The sequence below is a fragment of the Dipodomys ordii genome, unplaced genomic scaffold (genome assembly GCF_000151885.1).
Source record: "Dipodomys ordii isolate 6190 unplaced genomic scaffold, Dord_2.0 Scaffold6, whole genome shotgun sequence".
Classification (NCBI taxonomy): Eukaryota; Metazoa; Chordata; class Mammalia; order Rodentia; family Heteromyidae; genus Dipodomys; species Dipodomys ordii.
In genome coordinates this window covers 854,946-870,630 of record NW_012267222.1, presented here as the reverse complement: position 1 = coordinate 870,630, position 15,685 = coordinate 854,946, and the positions used below count along the sequence as shown (strand labels likewise).

Genomic DNA, 15,685 nt, shown 5'->3' with positions numbered 1-15,685 from the left:
CCCTCGGCGCCCGCGCCCTGGCCACGCCTCCCCGGCTCCGCCAGACCCCGACGCCCCTCCCGTGGACTCCCGGGACACTGAGGCACCGGCAGGGGCCCGAGCTTGTCTAGGCCCCTGTTAGGAAGTGGCGCCGTCCGCCGTCCGGATGGGAGCCCAACCCCCCTTTAGCTTGGAGGTCCATCTCCTGCTTGGGGCCCCATCTCCTGCTTGGGGCCCCATCTCCTGCTTGGGGCCCCATCTCCTGCTTGGGGCCCCATCTCCTGCTTGGGAGTCCATCTCCTGCTTGGGGCCCCATCTCCTGCTTGGGGGTCCCATCTCCTGCTTGGGGGTCCAATCTATTGCTTGGGGTCCCATCTCCCACTTGGAGAGCCCCATCTCCTTCTTGGAGAGCCCCATCTCCTTTGTGGGGGCCCATCTCCTGTTTGGGGGGCCCCATCCCGGCCCCCTCGAAGCCCGTGTGCTGTCAGCAGCCTGCTTAGACACGGGCTTCTCCCATTTCCTCTTCCCTCACCCAGGGCTGTGGGTCCAAGAAACCACAGCTGCCCGCGCCCTTGGCCACTCGGCTCTTCTGCGCTTCCAGATAGCGACCTGAGGTCAGCTGCACTGGCTGCCGCGCTGCTTTGGAAGCTGGAAGCACCCAGGGATGACTTGCTTATCAGAACATGCCGGTGGCTGTGACCTGACTGGATTTCTGGGGGCAGTGAGGCAGGAAAGGGCCCCAGGTTGTCCTGCCCTTGCCTGGTGCCCACAGCTGAAAGGAGCCAGACAGGTGGCGGGAGAGCGGCCCGGGGCCCGACAAACAGGAGTGTGAGTGCCCAGGCCCGCGGGCCACTGCACTCAGCGGGACTTGCCTGTAATCACTAGATTGGTGCCAGCCTCAGGGCACAGAAGGCTGTACCAGGGTGTGCAGGGCCTGTCTTCTGCCAGCTTCACCGTGCTCACTGGACCAGCACCTCGGCCCTTTCTGCTACCTGGGGGGGGGGGAGGGAGGAGTAGGTAGCTAGGGCCTTACCTTGGTGGGCTTCTCAGGGCAGAGCACTGTGCATGCAGGCACATGCCAGGGTGTCCTATTTGGTGTGTGGGTTAAATTTAACACCAAAAACACAGCTTCTGGGACTTGGGACTTTGTAGTAATTCTGGAGCCTCCTAAAACCCATCTTTATGCCTGTGCAGTGTGTGTGTGTGTGTGTGTGTGTGTGTGTGTGTGTGTGTGCGTGCGTGTGTGTGGGAGCGATTGAGGATTGGACAGGAAGCGTTTGGCATTGCTCTGGGGCCGGGCCAGGATGGGGGTGGGGAGGAGAGCTCAGGGGCTTAGGACAGCCAGGGAATGAGCTTAAGTCTGTGACATGTTCACTAACGGGACATGGGCTGGTCCACAGCCTGACCAGGCAGGACTGGCAGCCCTGGCACTCAGAAGAGGGCTTTAACTTGCTAACTAGGAGGACTTTGGCCTTCGGATACCTTTGGTGTTTCCACATCTGTGTGCAGACCCGAGTATTTGCTCTCACATATTCCTGTGATACCTCCGCACAGTGCAACCATTTAGAAATAACTGTAGCCTTCTCACTTGCCTGGTGAGAGGGTTCTTTCCTTACCACGATCCTGGCTGGCCCTGTAGGAAAAGCCGTTTATAGAAGTCATTCTGTATTGCTGAGCTTTCTGTTTTTTCTCCTGCTTGTTGGTCGAGGGCCTTCAAACCCTTGAACACAGTTGTACCTTTTCTTTGCTCAGGAGGGTCGACAAGCTGTGGCTTGTCTTTGGCAGTGCCTTTTTGGGACTCTCTTCTCTGAAGTGTGTCTAAGGTGAACAAAGGCTTCTTGCTTTTCTGGGAGCTCAGCATCCACTTAGGTGCAATACCCCAGGGGCCATGGGGCCCCTGTGACATTGAGAGGCTGGTGCCTGGAAGCCTCTGTCTGATGTCCTTTGGACATTTGTGGGGCTTGGGCTAACTTGAACTCGAGCACCCAAGAGCCGGGAGGTTCTTTCTGGCCCTGGTCCCTGCCTTCGATATTGAAAACCACCCACCAGCCATGAGGAGATGTGGTGTGTTTTCCTTATGCCGACGGGAAGCCAGCTTGTTCAAGTGAAAACCTGGGTGCATCCACTCATTTCCTTGGGCCACTATCAAGATCAGAATGTGAAATGGAATTTTCTTAAATGACAGTCGAGTGCACCGGATGCCGGATGGCACTGTTCCTCTGTTAGTGATCAGAGTGTACAGAAAGGAGTCTTTGAGTTCTTCGTCAGAGACCGCACACTACTGGGATCGCTGTTCTCGGTGGTTCCCTTTCCCCGTCCTCTGTCTGGTACCAGTCGGGTTTTCAGTTCACATGGCACCGAATGTCTTGTCCATGGAGGTCCCAGCCCCCCGGGGGAGGCTGTTCCTACAGCCCTGGCGTTCCCAGAGAGCTTGAGGAGGACAGTGTCCAGGCTCCTCCATCTTGGTTCTGATTTCTGCGCGGTCTGTCTTCCTCTTGTAGGTGGGTCCTTGACCAAGCTGGCGTACTATTCAACGGTGCAGCACAAAGTGGCCAAGGTGCGGTCTTTCGACCACTCAGGGAAGGTGAGCCTCCATGCCTCTCTGCTGCCCACATACGTCAGCTTGGCTGTTCTGGAAGTTTCTTTTCTTTTCTTTACTTTTAAAGCTCTAGCAAGGATTTTATTTTAATATAACAAGTTGAAGTAGGGGGAAATGGAAAAAGAAGAGAAATTTTTCTTGCGTGCCATTCAGGACATGGAGTTAAGGCCTCCTGGAAATTGTGATATTGCTACCCATCCCTGAGTCCTCACTGCGTCTCCACTCTAACCCTCTGTGGGAGCACCCCAGTTCCTGCTCCTTAGGGCAGGTCTTTCCCGCAGAGGCTTCCCGGAGGCCCTGGGGTATCCTGGGTCCCTCCCTCCTCTCCTAGGACTCTGCCTTAGGCCCCACCTGCATGCTTTGTGATTGATGAGCTGTGGCACCTGGGGCAGATGGCAGCACTGTGCTCAGAACCCCCTGTCGCTGAATTCCAGGACACAGAACCAGACCATGAGCCCCCCTATGAGATCTCGGTTCAGGAAGAGGTGACAGCTCGTCTGCATTTCATCAAGTTTGAGAACACCTACATCGAAGCCTGCCTGGACTTCATCAAAGACCACCTGGTCAACACCGAGACCAAGGTCATCCAGGCAACAGGGGGAGGAGCATACAAGTTCAAGGACCTCATTGAGGAGAAGCTGCAGCTCAAGTAAGTGGGGAGGGGTCCCAGGAGAAGAGCCCCAGCCCGCTGGTGGCTCCGACGGGTGTGGTGGGGCCCTGGGCAGCTGGGCTCCCTGCTGCAGTTCCTGCCTTTACGCGTGGGCGCTGCCCTGGCGTGGCCGCTGGAAGGCAGATCTGTCAGACTGAGAAGCTGAAGCTTGGCAGCGTCTCCCGGTTGGAGCTCGGGGCACAGCCGAGCAGCTCTGTGCCATGGCCTGGCAAGCACACCACAGTTAGTCCCCTCTGGGCTGGGACTGCTCTACGTCCCGGCTCTTTCTTTCCAGAGTGGACAAGGAAGACGTGATGACCTGCTTGATAAAGGGCTGCAACTTCGTGTTGAAGAACATCCCACACGAGGCCTTCATGTATCAGAAAGACTCCAACCCCGAGTTCCGGTTCCAGACAAATCACCCCAACATCTTCCCGTACCTTCTGGTCAACATTGGCTCTGGAGTCTCCATCGTGAAGGTGGGTCTCAACTTCTCAGAACTCTGAGCCAGTGACTCAGTGGCCACTCGTTGTCCCCTATGTTGGAGCCAGTGCTGGGCACAGGGCCAAACCTGACATGTGTCACAGAGGCGGTGCCCAGGCTCACGGAGCCGATGGCAGAGGGGTGAGCAGGCCTGCTGCCGGTGTTGTGGCCACACCCCTGTAGCCGCTCTCGGGAGTGGACGGGAGCAGCCCTGGCCGCGGCGGCCTCTGTGGCTGACTTGTCCACCCTCGCTCTGTCCCAGGTGGAGACAGAGGACCGGTTTGAATGGGTTGGCGGGAGCTCCATCGGAGGCGGCACCTTCTGGGGCCTCGGGGCTCTGCTCACCAAAACAAAGGTATGCTGGCCTGTGGAGACCTCCGCTTCCTGCCCCTTTGCAGGAAGGTCTGTGGCTGGAAGGCTGTAAAGGGCCTGTCATCCTGACACCGTATGGGCTCCGGACTCTCCAGCTGAGCTGGAGGGTTTGGGGGGCGGTGTAGATTGCCAGAGCAGAACCAGTGAGGTGGTCTGTGGCCTCCGATTTTCCTTTGCCTCTGATCCGGGGTGCTAAGGGGAGCTTTTTGTGTCCCTTTAGCAAGTTGGTTTCCAGGGTAGTGTGGACCCCGCCAGCTGCGGGGCCCGTCACCACCCGCTTTGCCCCTGCAGAAGTTTGATGAGCTGCTGCACCTGGCCTCCAAAGGCCAGCACGCCAACGTGGACATGCTGGTGCAGGACATCTATGGCGGCGCCCACCAGACCCTGGGGCTGAGTGGCAACCTCATCGCCAGCAGCTTTGGGAAGTCGGCCACGGCTGACAGAGGTACCTGCCTGGCCGCTGCCACCAGGGTGGAGAGACTGGGCTTGCAGAGCCGCCCGCGCCCACGGCTCCTGCTTGCTGCAGGCCTGGCCAGCACTCCCGGAACATTAACACGTTCCACTCGCCTTTGTTTCCAAGGAAGTGCGAGTCAGGAGAAGTGGGCTGGGTGGGATTTTCCTCCTTGAAAACAAAGCCTGGTGCAGCAGAGCCCGGTCCCGTGTCACACGCACATGACCTGTCCGACATCGCCCCCTTATGCCCCGCTCTGCTTTCCTGCCCCTCAGAGTTCTCCAAAGAGGACATGGCCAAGAGCCTGCTGCACATGATCAGCAACGACATCGGGCAGCTCGCCTGCCTCTACGCCACGCTCCACGGCTTGGACAGGGTGTACTTCGGGGGCTTCTTCATCCGCGGCCACCCTGTGACCATGCGCACCATCACCTACAGCATCAACTTCTTCTCCAAGGTGACCACCCACTGACTATCCAGAAGGATCGGTGTGCTGACCAGGGCTGTAGCTGGCCACAGGGCATGGAGACACTGGAGGCGCCGGGATGGGGCCACATTCGCCACCCCTTGCAGCTGGGCTCCCCGGGGCCCGGACAGACCCGCCCACCCGGCCTGGCCCCGCCCTCCCGCCAGTTGGAGGCCTTCTGCCGTTCAGCAGTGTGAGACTGCTGTGCAGACACCCCAGGACGTGGTGGCTGGCGGGAGCCCGCCCAGGGCGGCCGGTGGGGCGGCTTCCTGGAGGACACTGTCTCCGCACAGGACCACCCTTGCGTCCCGGAGACCGCGGGCTGCTCCCTGGCACTTGGGTCCTCCGGTCCCCGGGTGGCGTGAAGTTGCGAGCAGAAGTTGGGGCCTCGGGTGCGGTTGGTGTAGAACAGTGCTGACCGGACACTGACCGCCGCCTGTGGGCTTGGCTGTGGCAGGGAGAAGTTCAGGCGCTGTTCCTGAGACACGAGGGCTACCTGGGTGCCATCGGGGCGTTTTTAAAAGGAGCCGAGCAGGACAGTAAGTAGAGCGTGGCCGCGCGCGCGCACATGCGCCTCTGAGCGGTGGCAGTCACACAGGCTGGGCCTGCGCTCGCGGCTGGCCGGGGAGCCGGGCCGGGGGGGGGGGAGCGGCAGGCCTCAGCAAGCCTCAAGAATGGGTATTTCTAGTATTTAATAAGTGATTTTATCCCTTTTCCTCCCCCACTTTCCCCTTTTGAATCAAGGGCCAGGCTGACACGGTGACGGCTTCTCGTTTTTCCAGATCCTAACCAGTACAGCTGGGGTGAGAACTATGCAGGCAGCTCCGGGCTGATGAGCACGGCGCCCGAACTCTGCCTGGCGCAGCGGACGAGGAGCGGCACGGTGAGTAGCCACTGCCGGCCCTGCGGCCGCGACCACGCGCCGGTGTGGCTGCACCCGGGGGGCGCCGGGCTCCCAGCACTGCACAGCGCTGGGCCCCTGCCCTCGGTCCGTGTTCCGTCCTGTACTTCAGGCCCTTTGTGTCTGGGCGTGTGCTCTGGCGGGAGGCGAGCCGGGCACGGTGCACCTGTGTGAGGCCTGCTGGGGCTCCTCGGCCCCCGCCAGCCAGGCACCTGCTTGGCAGGGCTTGTCACCCCACAGGCTCTGAGCTTCCCTGGTGATGTGCTGGGGTTGGCACATGACTTCTGTACTCCCTGTACACATTGGACAGGCCTTGTAAAGGCCAGGGTGGCCGAACAGCACACATAGGTCCCAGGCTATCCCAGGATACACAGGTCCAAGGCTATCCCAGGACACACAGATCCTAGGCCATCCCAGGACACACAGGTCCAAGGCTATCCCAGGACACACAGATCCTAGGCTATCCCAGGACACACAGGTCCAAGGCCATCCCAGGACAAGCACAGGTCCAAGGCTATCCCAGGACACACAGGTCCAAGGCTATCCCAGGACACGCAGGTCCAAGGCTATCTCAGGATGCAGAGGTCCACATCACCCCAGGATGAGGCTGTGGCACTTCTTCTCTTGTTGAGCAGCTTCCTTTAGGGGTGAGGGCAGACCTCCTGGCGCTCGGGCGGCCCGTGCATGTTGCACATATATCCTTTCTGGGCCGGGTGCAGGTGGAGACTGCTCAGTGTCTCTGCCCGAGCGCCTCATTCATGGAGTGCAGCTGCGATGCCTGCCCCGAAGTAAGCAAGGTGGGCGCAAGGACTTCCCAGGAGTGCCCGGAGCCCGGTAGATCTCCTGCTCTTGGGCTGCTGACAGATGTGTCCTGCTGACAGATGGGCACATGTCTGACGTTTTTGGGGTGGTTGCTTCCAGAAGAGCCAGAACCAAAGTTTCTTGAAGCTTCCTTTTGCCAGGAAGACTGGGTGGCACTGAAGACCACTTGTGCCAAGCAGGAGGAAAGCTAGGAAACCGGTGGCAACCTCTGCACCCCTTTCCCCAGTTGGTACATTCCCTGCCATCTGGGGGCAGGTGGCTCATCCTTGTGGTCTCACTGTCCAGGCGGCCCTGCTCTGCCCCTCAGTGCAGGCCCACACACCCTGGCAAAGGGGAGCCCGGGTCCAGGTGTATGATGTCCCTGATAGTTGCCAAGGGCCAGGCAAGGTTGTCCCTGGTGGAGGTCACTTTGGGCTGGGCTGTGTCCCTTTGTGTGTGTGTGGGGGGGGGTCATGAGGCTTGAGCTCTGGGCCTGGGCAATGTCCCTCAGCTCTTCAGCTCAAGGCAAACGCTCTACCACTTGAGCCCCAGCGCCACTTCCGGTTTTCTAGTGGTTAATTGGAGATAAGAGTCTCATGGACTTTTCTGCCCTAGCTGGCTTTGAACTGTGATCCTCAGATCTCAGCCTCCTCAGTAGCTAGGATGACAGGCGTGAGCCGCCGGCGCCAGGCTGTGTGCCTTTGATGGTTCCTCTGGACCAGGATACTGCACTCCAGTGCGGTGCTCATTTCTGACATGCTCACGTGCTCGCTGCCAGTGACCGGGGCGTACAGATGGCCACGGATGTAGCTAAGTGAGCTGAGGGCCGGTATGTGCTGGGCAGTCTGGCAGCCCTTTGTGGAAGGATGGATGTGGAGCCAGGGCACTGCCCGATGAGACTGAGGGACGGCAGCCCGAGACAGAGGCAGCTCAAGGAGACTGCGTGTCAGGAGGAGGGGGCGTGAGGGGACACGGGGGGACACGGGGACACTGGGTCAGGAGGAGGGGGCGTGAGGGGACACGGGGACAGTGGGGTCACTGAGGAGTCCCCGGTGCTGCGGAAGTGGGGTGGTGCTGAGGGACAGCGACGTGGCGCGCTGGCGGGACAGGTTAGAAATCTTGAGGCGTAGACCCACCCCCGCCAGGCCAGACGACAAGTCCAAGGAGTGTCCGCGCGGCTCTAGGAAGGCGACTGGAGGGTCGGGGACTGTCACCTGCTCCTGTAGAGAACGCAAAGCTTACAGCTGTCAGTTCTTTCTGTCTTTTTTGTTGTTGTGGGGCCTGAACTCTGGGCTGGGCGCTGTCCCTCAGCTCTTCAGCTGTAGACTAGCGCTCTGCCACTTGAGCCTCAGCCCCACTTTTGGCTTTTTCTGCTTACGTGGTGCTGAGGAATCAAACCCAGGCCTCATGCATTCGAGGCAAGCACTCTAACACTGAGCCACCTTCCCAGCCCTGGTCAGTTCTTTCTGAAAGCAGACAGTTGCTACTCCTTGCCTTCCCAGTTCGACCTGCTGGAGATGGACCGCCTGGAGAGGCCCCTGGTCAGCCTTCCCCTCCTTCAGGACCCGTCCTCCTACGTGCCCGACACCGTGGACCTCACTGACGACGCCCTGGCCCGCAAGTACTGGCTGACCTGCTTTGAGGAAGCCCTGGATGGGGTGAGGGTCTGGGCCCAGGGGGAACCTGTGTGGGCACCCAGGGCTCTGAAGCAGCCGGCTCCAGCCCTCTGAGGAGTCACAGGGTGAAGACAAGGTGGAGGGCAGGGAGGGGTTTTCCAAAGCCACGCAAGCTGGGTTTAAGTCCGGGAAGGGTGATTCTGCTCTTGGGCACAAGGCAGCTCCCAGCTGCACCCAGACAAGCCGGAGTGGGGCGGGGGCCTGGATGCTGGCCAGTCCGCTCCTCTAGGCCGCCGCTGCCCGCAGCTGGGCGTCTCAAAGCCACAGCTGCTGCGAACAAAGTTGTGCTCGGCAGCCGCCGGCCTGCTTCTGCTGAGCCTCCTGCCCAGCCGGCGGGCCTGGGGGGACCTGGCCACCCCACTGTGTCTCTGCTTCCGGAAACAGGATGCAGCGGCTTCGCACTGTGACGGACTATCTGGCAGGAAGAAAAAGGAAGATTTGTTGCCAGGAAGCACAGAGGGGAGGCAGGGGAGGGCCGGGGCAGAAGCGTCCAAGACCCCCTTCAAGCCAGCCCACCGCCCTTTAGGGCCCACCTCCAACCACGACCCGCTGCCCTCAGACACACCCCTTCCCGGGTGTCTGTTCACACCGACTGCGTCCGCCTCTGCTGGGGGCAGAGCCTGCTCTGTCCAAACCCCCAGGTCATGGCCTTGGGGTGAGCCCCAGGAGATGGGGCGGAACGTTTCCCCACCTCTCCTTAGCCAACATTGGTGGTAACGCTGGACCTAGCTCTGCGGCTGTGGCTGGAGGTGTGGGCCCCGCTGTGCTCCGGCGCTGTGGCAGGAGCTCCTGCTTCTGCTGGTCTGCCCTGGCCCTTGAGCAGCTCCCGTGTGAGCCTCAGACCTCACAGTTGGCAGGAAGGCGCAGGGGAGAGCCTGCTTCCGTCTCGCACAGTAGACACGGGAGAATGGCGCAGGACAGGCCCTCATCCACAGTGAAACACTGGGCAGATGGCCTTGTCACCAGTGCCACCAGCGCTTCCACAGAGCCTGCTGTCCTGCCGGGGGGGTCTGTAGGGAACGTGCCCACGGCGGGCCTGGGAGCCCCTGACCGCCCGGCTGTGTGGTAGGTGGTGAAGCGAGCTGTGGCCAGCCAGCCCGAGTCTGTGGATGCGGTGGAGAGGGCGGAGAAGTTCCGGCAGAAGTACTGGAGCAAGCTGCAGACGCTGCGGCAGCAGCCCTTGTGAGTGCCGTGTGCCCGGCCAGCACCCCGGTACACCTCTGTGGGGCTCCCCCTGGCCTCGCGGTGGGGGGTGCCCCGCTCAGCCCCGCTCTGTCCCGGTTCCGCCCCCAGTGCTTATGGGACACTGACTGTGCGCAGCCTGCTGGACACCAGGGAGCACTGTCTGAACGAGTTCAGCTTCCCGGACCCCTACTCCAAGGTGAGCCCGCCAGCCACGGCAGCGAAGGCCAGGTGGGGACAGAGCCCTGAGACCGGGCTCTCAGGTCCTGTCACGGCCGTGAGCTCGTACTGGCCACAGGGCTCAGTCGGCCACACTAGCCAGGCCCGCACGGACAGCCGCCTCAGATCCTGTGCCCAGCCACGTGGCTGTGGGGGCCAGGGAGGGTGGGGATGTGTGAGGGCCACCAGAGGCGCGGCCGCCTGTCTGAGGGAGGGAGCCCATGGACCGGGCGGGACCGCGTGCCCAGGCCCAGCTCGCACCCTGTGAGGAGATGGCCGCTCTGACGCCTGCACCCAGGCCGGAGCCTCACTGCTCCCCGCCTGCTCCGCCCCGCTGCCTGGGGGACCCCTGCTCCTGCCACTCCCTGCACCTGGCCCCCTCCCCGCCCCACCCAGGGGTGCCTTGTGTGTGCGTCCCCTCAGCGAGCGCCCTTGGGTCCTCAGCCTCGGTCTTGACCTGGCTGTCATGGAGGGCTGGCTTCTCTGCAGGTGAAGCAGCAAGAAAACGGCCTGGCACTGAAGTGCTTTCAGAGCGTGACGCGCTCACTGGACGCGCTGGGCTGGGAGGAGCGGCAGCTGGCCCTGGTGAAGGGACTCCTGGCTGGCAACGTCTTCGACTGGGGAGCCAAGGCCGTGTCTGAGTAGGTGTCCAAGGCCTCCCTGGCCCGGCCCCTTCCTTTCATCCGGAGCACATGAGTGTCCGTCCCCCGACAGGCTGTCTGGCCCGGCCCGGCTGCAGCGGCCGGCAGGCACGGCAGACAGGACTGCAGGGCGTCCGTGCTGCTCCGGCCCTGCCTGAGGCCAGGCGCACCTCCCTGAGAGGGAGGGACGCAGCAGGGCGCGGGCTACGGACTTGACGTTGGCGGGGACCTTGGCAGCGGTCACACACATGGGGCCGTGACGGCTCACGCCCATCGCGAGAAGTGCTGTGCAGAGTGGCTCAGGGCCTGTGTGTCGGCCGCCTCGGCGCCTCCCCTGGGCTCCTCATGGCGGGCAGCTTCAGAGGAAGCCGTGTTTGTGCTGGAGAAGTGGCATTCCTGGTCACAGGGAGGCAGCCCTCCCCCAGCCCCAGCCTCTGCTGGGGTCACAGGCCTGTCCCGGGGGGGTGTTTCAGACGCACATGGAGGACCGTTTCCTGAGAGGCTCCTCCCCTCCAAGCTCGGCCGCGTGGCACGGCAGGCGCTGGCCGGTGGGAATGGTAACTTCATTCTTTTCTCCATAGTGTCCTGGAGTCTGACCCCAGGTTTGGGTTTGAAGAAGCCAAGAGGAAGTTACAAGGTACACACAAGCTGATTTTCAGCATGTGGCTGGGTGGCCCGTGGGCAGTGGCCGGGGTGGGGGCACGCCCCCTCAGCACCGGGCTCCCTGTGACCCTGGGTATCAGAGGTCCCACCCCGGAGAGAGGAGCCGCCGGAGCAGGGGCACCCTCGCACTCATTTATTTGGGGTACTGTTTCCACAGAACGGCCCTGGCTGGTGGATTCCTACAGCGAGTGGCTGCAGAGACTAAAGGTGTGTGGGGCTGCCTCCCACCTCTGCCCTGGGGAGATGGGCCCAGATGCCAGGGCCAGGGCCAGGCAGGGGGTCATCAGTCCACGGGAGACGGGTGGAACTGCCCCGATGTCCCCGGATGCGGGCAGAGCACACAGCCTTGTCTCGTAGAGCTGATGGCAGAAGTTGCCCCTGAGCTGGGAGGCACAGTAGAGTGCTTGGCCAGCACGTGTGTGAGGCCCAACACTGCCGAGAAAATACCACGTCCCTGTTCCCTGCTTGGCCCGCAGTGACCACTAGCCAGGTCAGCTGGCCTCTGCACCAAAGCCCTCTGGGACTTTTTTTAGCAGCCCAGAGGGACAAGCAGCATAGGGCCCCGCGGCTGCCCGTGTCAGTGCCTGCGTGTCCTGGGAACCCGAGGGCCCCGGCCCGGCCCTGCAGGGGCGTGGAGTGGTGGTGTGTGAAATGCTTGGATGCACCTGTTCCCAACTGAACGTCCTGGTTTTGTTTTACAGGGGCCCCCTCATAAATGTGCCTTAATTTTCGCAGATAACAGTGGAATAGACATCATTTTGGGAGTCTTCCCCTTTGTCAGGGAGCTACTCTTTAGAGGCACGGAGGTGAGTGTGCAGGCTGTGTGGGCGGGACCCTTTCCCCGGGCACCTCCACTCGGTGGGGTGAGCCCCGCTGAGGGCCCCTGCGGCTGTCACTGCAGGTAGGTGTGGGCTCGGCTGGGTAAGGATCTGGACCTGTGGTGGCACAGCTCCAGTCCAGGGCCTGAGCTCTGTAGACTAGGGCTGACCCAGCCTTCTGGAAAGCCGTTCACTGGGGCCTGGGGACGGGCGTCACCGGTCCCGTGGGGTGGGCAGAGTTGGGAGGAGTTCGAGGGCACACCGAGCTCACTGCCCCGGGCTCTGCTCCCTCCCAGAGGCCACAGAGCAACCTGGCTGCTGAGAGCCCCGCCCCTCAGCCGCTGGCTATCAGGGACCTGCCCAGGGCTGGCCGGGCGCACTGGGGCTGGTCCACGCCAGGCCAGAGCCACAGAGCTAAAGGCCGCGTCCCCGCAGGTCATCCTGGCATGCAACTCCGGCCCTGCCCTGAATGACGTCACCTATGGCGAGTCCCTCATTGTGGCCGAGCGCATCGCGGCCATGGACCCCATTGTCCAGTAGGTGCTGGCCATGTGCAGCCTGTTGGGGGCGGGGCGGGGCCACCTGCGGGCGTGGGAGTCGCCGAGGGGGCTCCCGGTACTGACCCCTGTGCTCCGCAGCTCTGCACTCCAGGAAGAGAAGCTGCTGCTGGTGCAGACGGGCTCCAGCTCCCCATGCCTCGACCTCAGGTAACCGGCACTGCCACGGGGCCGGGGAGGCCGAGGGGAGGCGGTGTGTGACCCCGGAAAGCCACCCGGCCTAGAGGCTGGCACCTGTGGGGCTCCGCTCAGTGCCTCTCACAGCCAGCTCGGAGGTGGAGGACTTGACTGGCAACTGGATGAGGATGTAGGATTCTCTGGGAAGGAGCTGGGGTGACCACAGGAGCGCCCAGGCAGCCCACCCAGGCCTTGGGGGTCAAGGCAGCTGCCAGGAAGCTGAACCTGACAGACAGGCCCCATAGCAGCGAGCGGGGCTTGGAGGCCCCCCCCCATGTCCCTGCTGGCCACCGCCTCCTAGAGAAGGCCCCCCCCATGTCCCTGCTGGCCACCGCCGCCTAGAGAAGCGCCACCCGCACGAGTTTCCCACATGCCGCCTCTCACTAATGCTGCTGCTTCCCCTCAAAGCCGCCTGGACCAGGGGCTGGCCGTGCTGGTGCGGGAGCGCGGGGCCGACCTGGTGGTCATCGAGGGCATGGGCCGAGCGGTTCACACCAACTACCACGCGGCGCTGCGCTGCGAGAGCCTGAAGCTGGCCGTGGTGAAGAACGCCTGGCTGGCCGAGCGCCTGGGCGGCCGGCTCTTCAGCGTCATCTTCAAGTACGAGGTGCCTGCGCAGTGAGGGGCCCGCCCGCAGAGCGCCCCGCCACTCGCCAGGGCGCTCCACCACGCGCGGCAAGCCCCGCGCCCACACTCTGTGACTGAGAGCCACAGCCCGCGCGCCTGGCCAGCCCTGCGCGCGTCGGGCCAGCGTCTGTCCCGAGTAACTCGAGATGGAATGTATTTAACTGTTAAATAATCTTTTATATATATATACATACATATATATATATATATATAAACATATACATAGGTGCGTGTGTGTCTGGTGAGACCTCGTCAGAGGCACAGGTCACGTGAGGCTCGGCTGACCGGCCCTGGCACCGTACCCACTGCCGCACACTGGGATCTGGTTCTGGAGAGCCTGCCCAGCCACAGCACCAAGGCCCTCGGGGGCCCAACGGAGCGCACAGCCAGTGTGGGTTCCACTGCTGTGGTCTGCAGCCCAGGGCTCGGCCCTGGAGGTGAACCAGAGCCTGGGGTCCTCATGGCCATGAGGCTCCGTCCTCCGCTGACCCATTGCCCGTGTGTGGGGGGGTGGGGGCACAGAGAGTTGGGCTGCCAGGTGGCTCAGGGTTCTGAACCTGGGCTGCCAGACAGGCCTTGAAGAGGCTTGCTTACCCCAGGCCCCTCAGATCAAGAGAAATGCAGGGGCCAGCAAGGCCACCAGACCAGTGATGCCCGGCCTGCCCTGCACAGCAGTGGCTGCTCCCCCCGCCCACACCACGATGCCTGTTGCTGGCCCCGGGCCTGTGCAAGTAGTCCTGGGTCCGTCCAGAGCGCTCACCCTTCCATGGGCCAATCAGGCATGCCAGGCAGCCATCGCCCAGCTCCCCCCCCCTTCTTCCAGCCCAGGGCTTGAGTCTGCTCCCAGGCTACAGTAGGGAAACCTTCTGGCCCCCTCTGCAGCCTTCTCGACCAGCTGCTCCCAACCACCCGTGGGCCAGCCCTGTCCTCACCTGCCCCTCCCAGGTTTAGAGCAGCTCCCTGGCCTCCCAGCGGGTGCAAGTCCACCAGGAGTCCTGGCACTTAGGGCTCCCACTGCCCAGGCTGTGCCCGCAGGAGGAGGTGGGGCGGTGCGCCCCTCGGACTCTGCACACAGGCCCCCCACAGAGCCTGCCCTGCACCACCTCAGATGCCTTGCTGTGCAGAGGACCCGGCATGGGCCAAGGCCCTGTGGCCGTCAGGCTTGCCACCTTCCCGTCTGGAACTCGTGGGCTGGTTTCCGCCTTGTGCCCTGAACAGACCAAGGTCCTGGGCCGGCACCTGTCCCCGCCCTGCATCCTGGCCCTGCCCTCACAGGTCTTCCTAGTCAAGCTGGCTGTCAGAGCTCGGACCCAATGGCTGGGTGTTCCTCCCCAGCTCTGGGCACCAGAGAGACCACAGACCACAGCCAGCGAGGTGCTGGCAGGAACCCCGGCCCAGACATGCTCAGTGGAGAAGGGTTGGCCCGTGTCCCATGGCTGCCTGTGGGACTGGGAACCCAAAAGGCCCCACTGTCCCCAGCCTGTGCCCCCCCTTGAGGGCCCCTGGCCAGAGGCCCCACTGTCCCCAGCCTGTGCCCCCCTTCTTGAGGGTCCCCGGCCAGAGGCCCCACTGTCCCCGGCCTGTGCCCCCCTTGAGGGTCCCCGGCCAGAGGCCCCACTGTCCCCGGCCTGTGCCCCCCTTGAGGGCCCCCGGCCAGAGGCCCCACTGTCCCCAGCCTGTGCCCCCCTTCTTGAGGGTCCCCGGCCAGAGGCCCCACTGTCCCCAGCCTGTGCCCCCCTTCTTGAGGGTCCCCGGCCAGAGGCCCCACTGTCCCCAGCCTGTGCCCCCCTTGAGGGCCCCTGGCCAGAGGCCGTTTTTCCTCATGGGACACATGGCTTCCTGTGCCGACCGCAGGCTGCCAGGTCACAGCTGGCAGATGTTGAAGCCTCGTGTGGGGCATCCTGGCGCTCCTGGGATGTGGGTGTGCCCCTCCGGACCTCGCCAGGGGAGGCGGGCGGCGTGGAGGTCAGGCCCCAGCAGTGCCCCGCAGGATGGCCAGTCCTGCAGCTTCCCGGGGAGTGACGGGCGTGGAACCACATGCCCGAGGCTGTGACAGGCAGAGGACCCTGCCCGGGCCAGGCCTGGTCGCTTGGAGCACAGGCTGGCCAGGCCGCCCAGGGAGCCTGGATGGGGTGGCTGAGGAGTGGAGGGGCCCGGTGAGCACTGCAGAGGGAGCAGACGCCAGTGTGTTTATTGGAGTTTACAAAGTCTTTAAAATGTCCAGTCAGAACAAGCCAGTACAAAGTTGGGGTGGGGACAGGGACAACATCCTGTCACTCAGGGTGTGTCACGGGCATTCTGGGGACAGGCACACATCAGGCTGGAGAGGGCTGGAGACCCAGGGCGCTGGCTTACTGCACGCCCCCAGGGCCAGACGCCAGTAGCGCAGTGGGAAGGGCTCGGCGTCTCAAAGTTTAAACCTCT

At 62.9% G+C, this 15,685-nt stretch overlaps 1 protein-coding gene across 1 annotated transcript; it reads left to right on the top strand.

The window, feature by feature from the left end:
- The first annotated feature begins 2,184 nt into the window (after positions 1 to 2,184).
- Positions 2,185 to 13,399, top strand: Pank4 (pantothenate kinase 4). Its single transcript, XM_013031503.1, has 19 exons — positions 2,185 to 2,200; positions 2,481 to 2,563; positions 3,013 to 3,227; positions 3,523 to 3,706; positions 3,973 to 4,065; positions 4,374 to 4,527; positions 4,809 to 4,990; positions 5,457 to 5,538; positions 5,782 to 5,882; positions 8,204 to 8,359; positions 9,447 to 9,559; positions 9,671 to 9,758; positions 10,268 to 10,419; positions 11,001 to 11,056; positions 11,240 to 11,289; positions 11,784 to 11,888; positions 12,336 to 12,436; positions 12,539 to 12,607; positions 13,043 to 13,399. The coding sequence occupies exons 1-19, from the start codon at positions 2,185 to 2,187 to the stop codon at positions 13,254 to 13,256; spliced, it is 2,214 nt and encodes a 737-aa protein (XP_012886957.1). The 3' UTR covers positions 13,257 to 13,399.
- Positions 13,400 to 15,685: the final 2,286 nt, after the last annotated feature.

Excerpts from the sequence above, each read along its gene's own strand:
- Pank4 (XM_013031503.1), top strand. Across the intron at positions 9,560-9,670 it reads ACGCTGCGGCAGCAGCCCTT|TGCTTATGGGACACTGACTG; the intron begins GTGAGTGCCGTG and ends TTCCGCCCCCAG. Across the intron at positions 11,889-12,335 it reads TACTCTTTAGAGGCACGGAG|GTCATCCTGGCATGCAACTC; the intron begins GTGAGTGTGCAG and ends GCGTCCCCGCAG.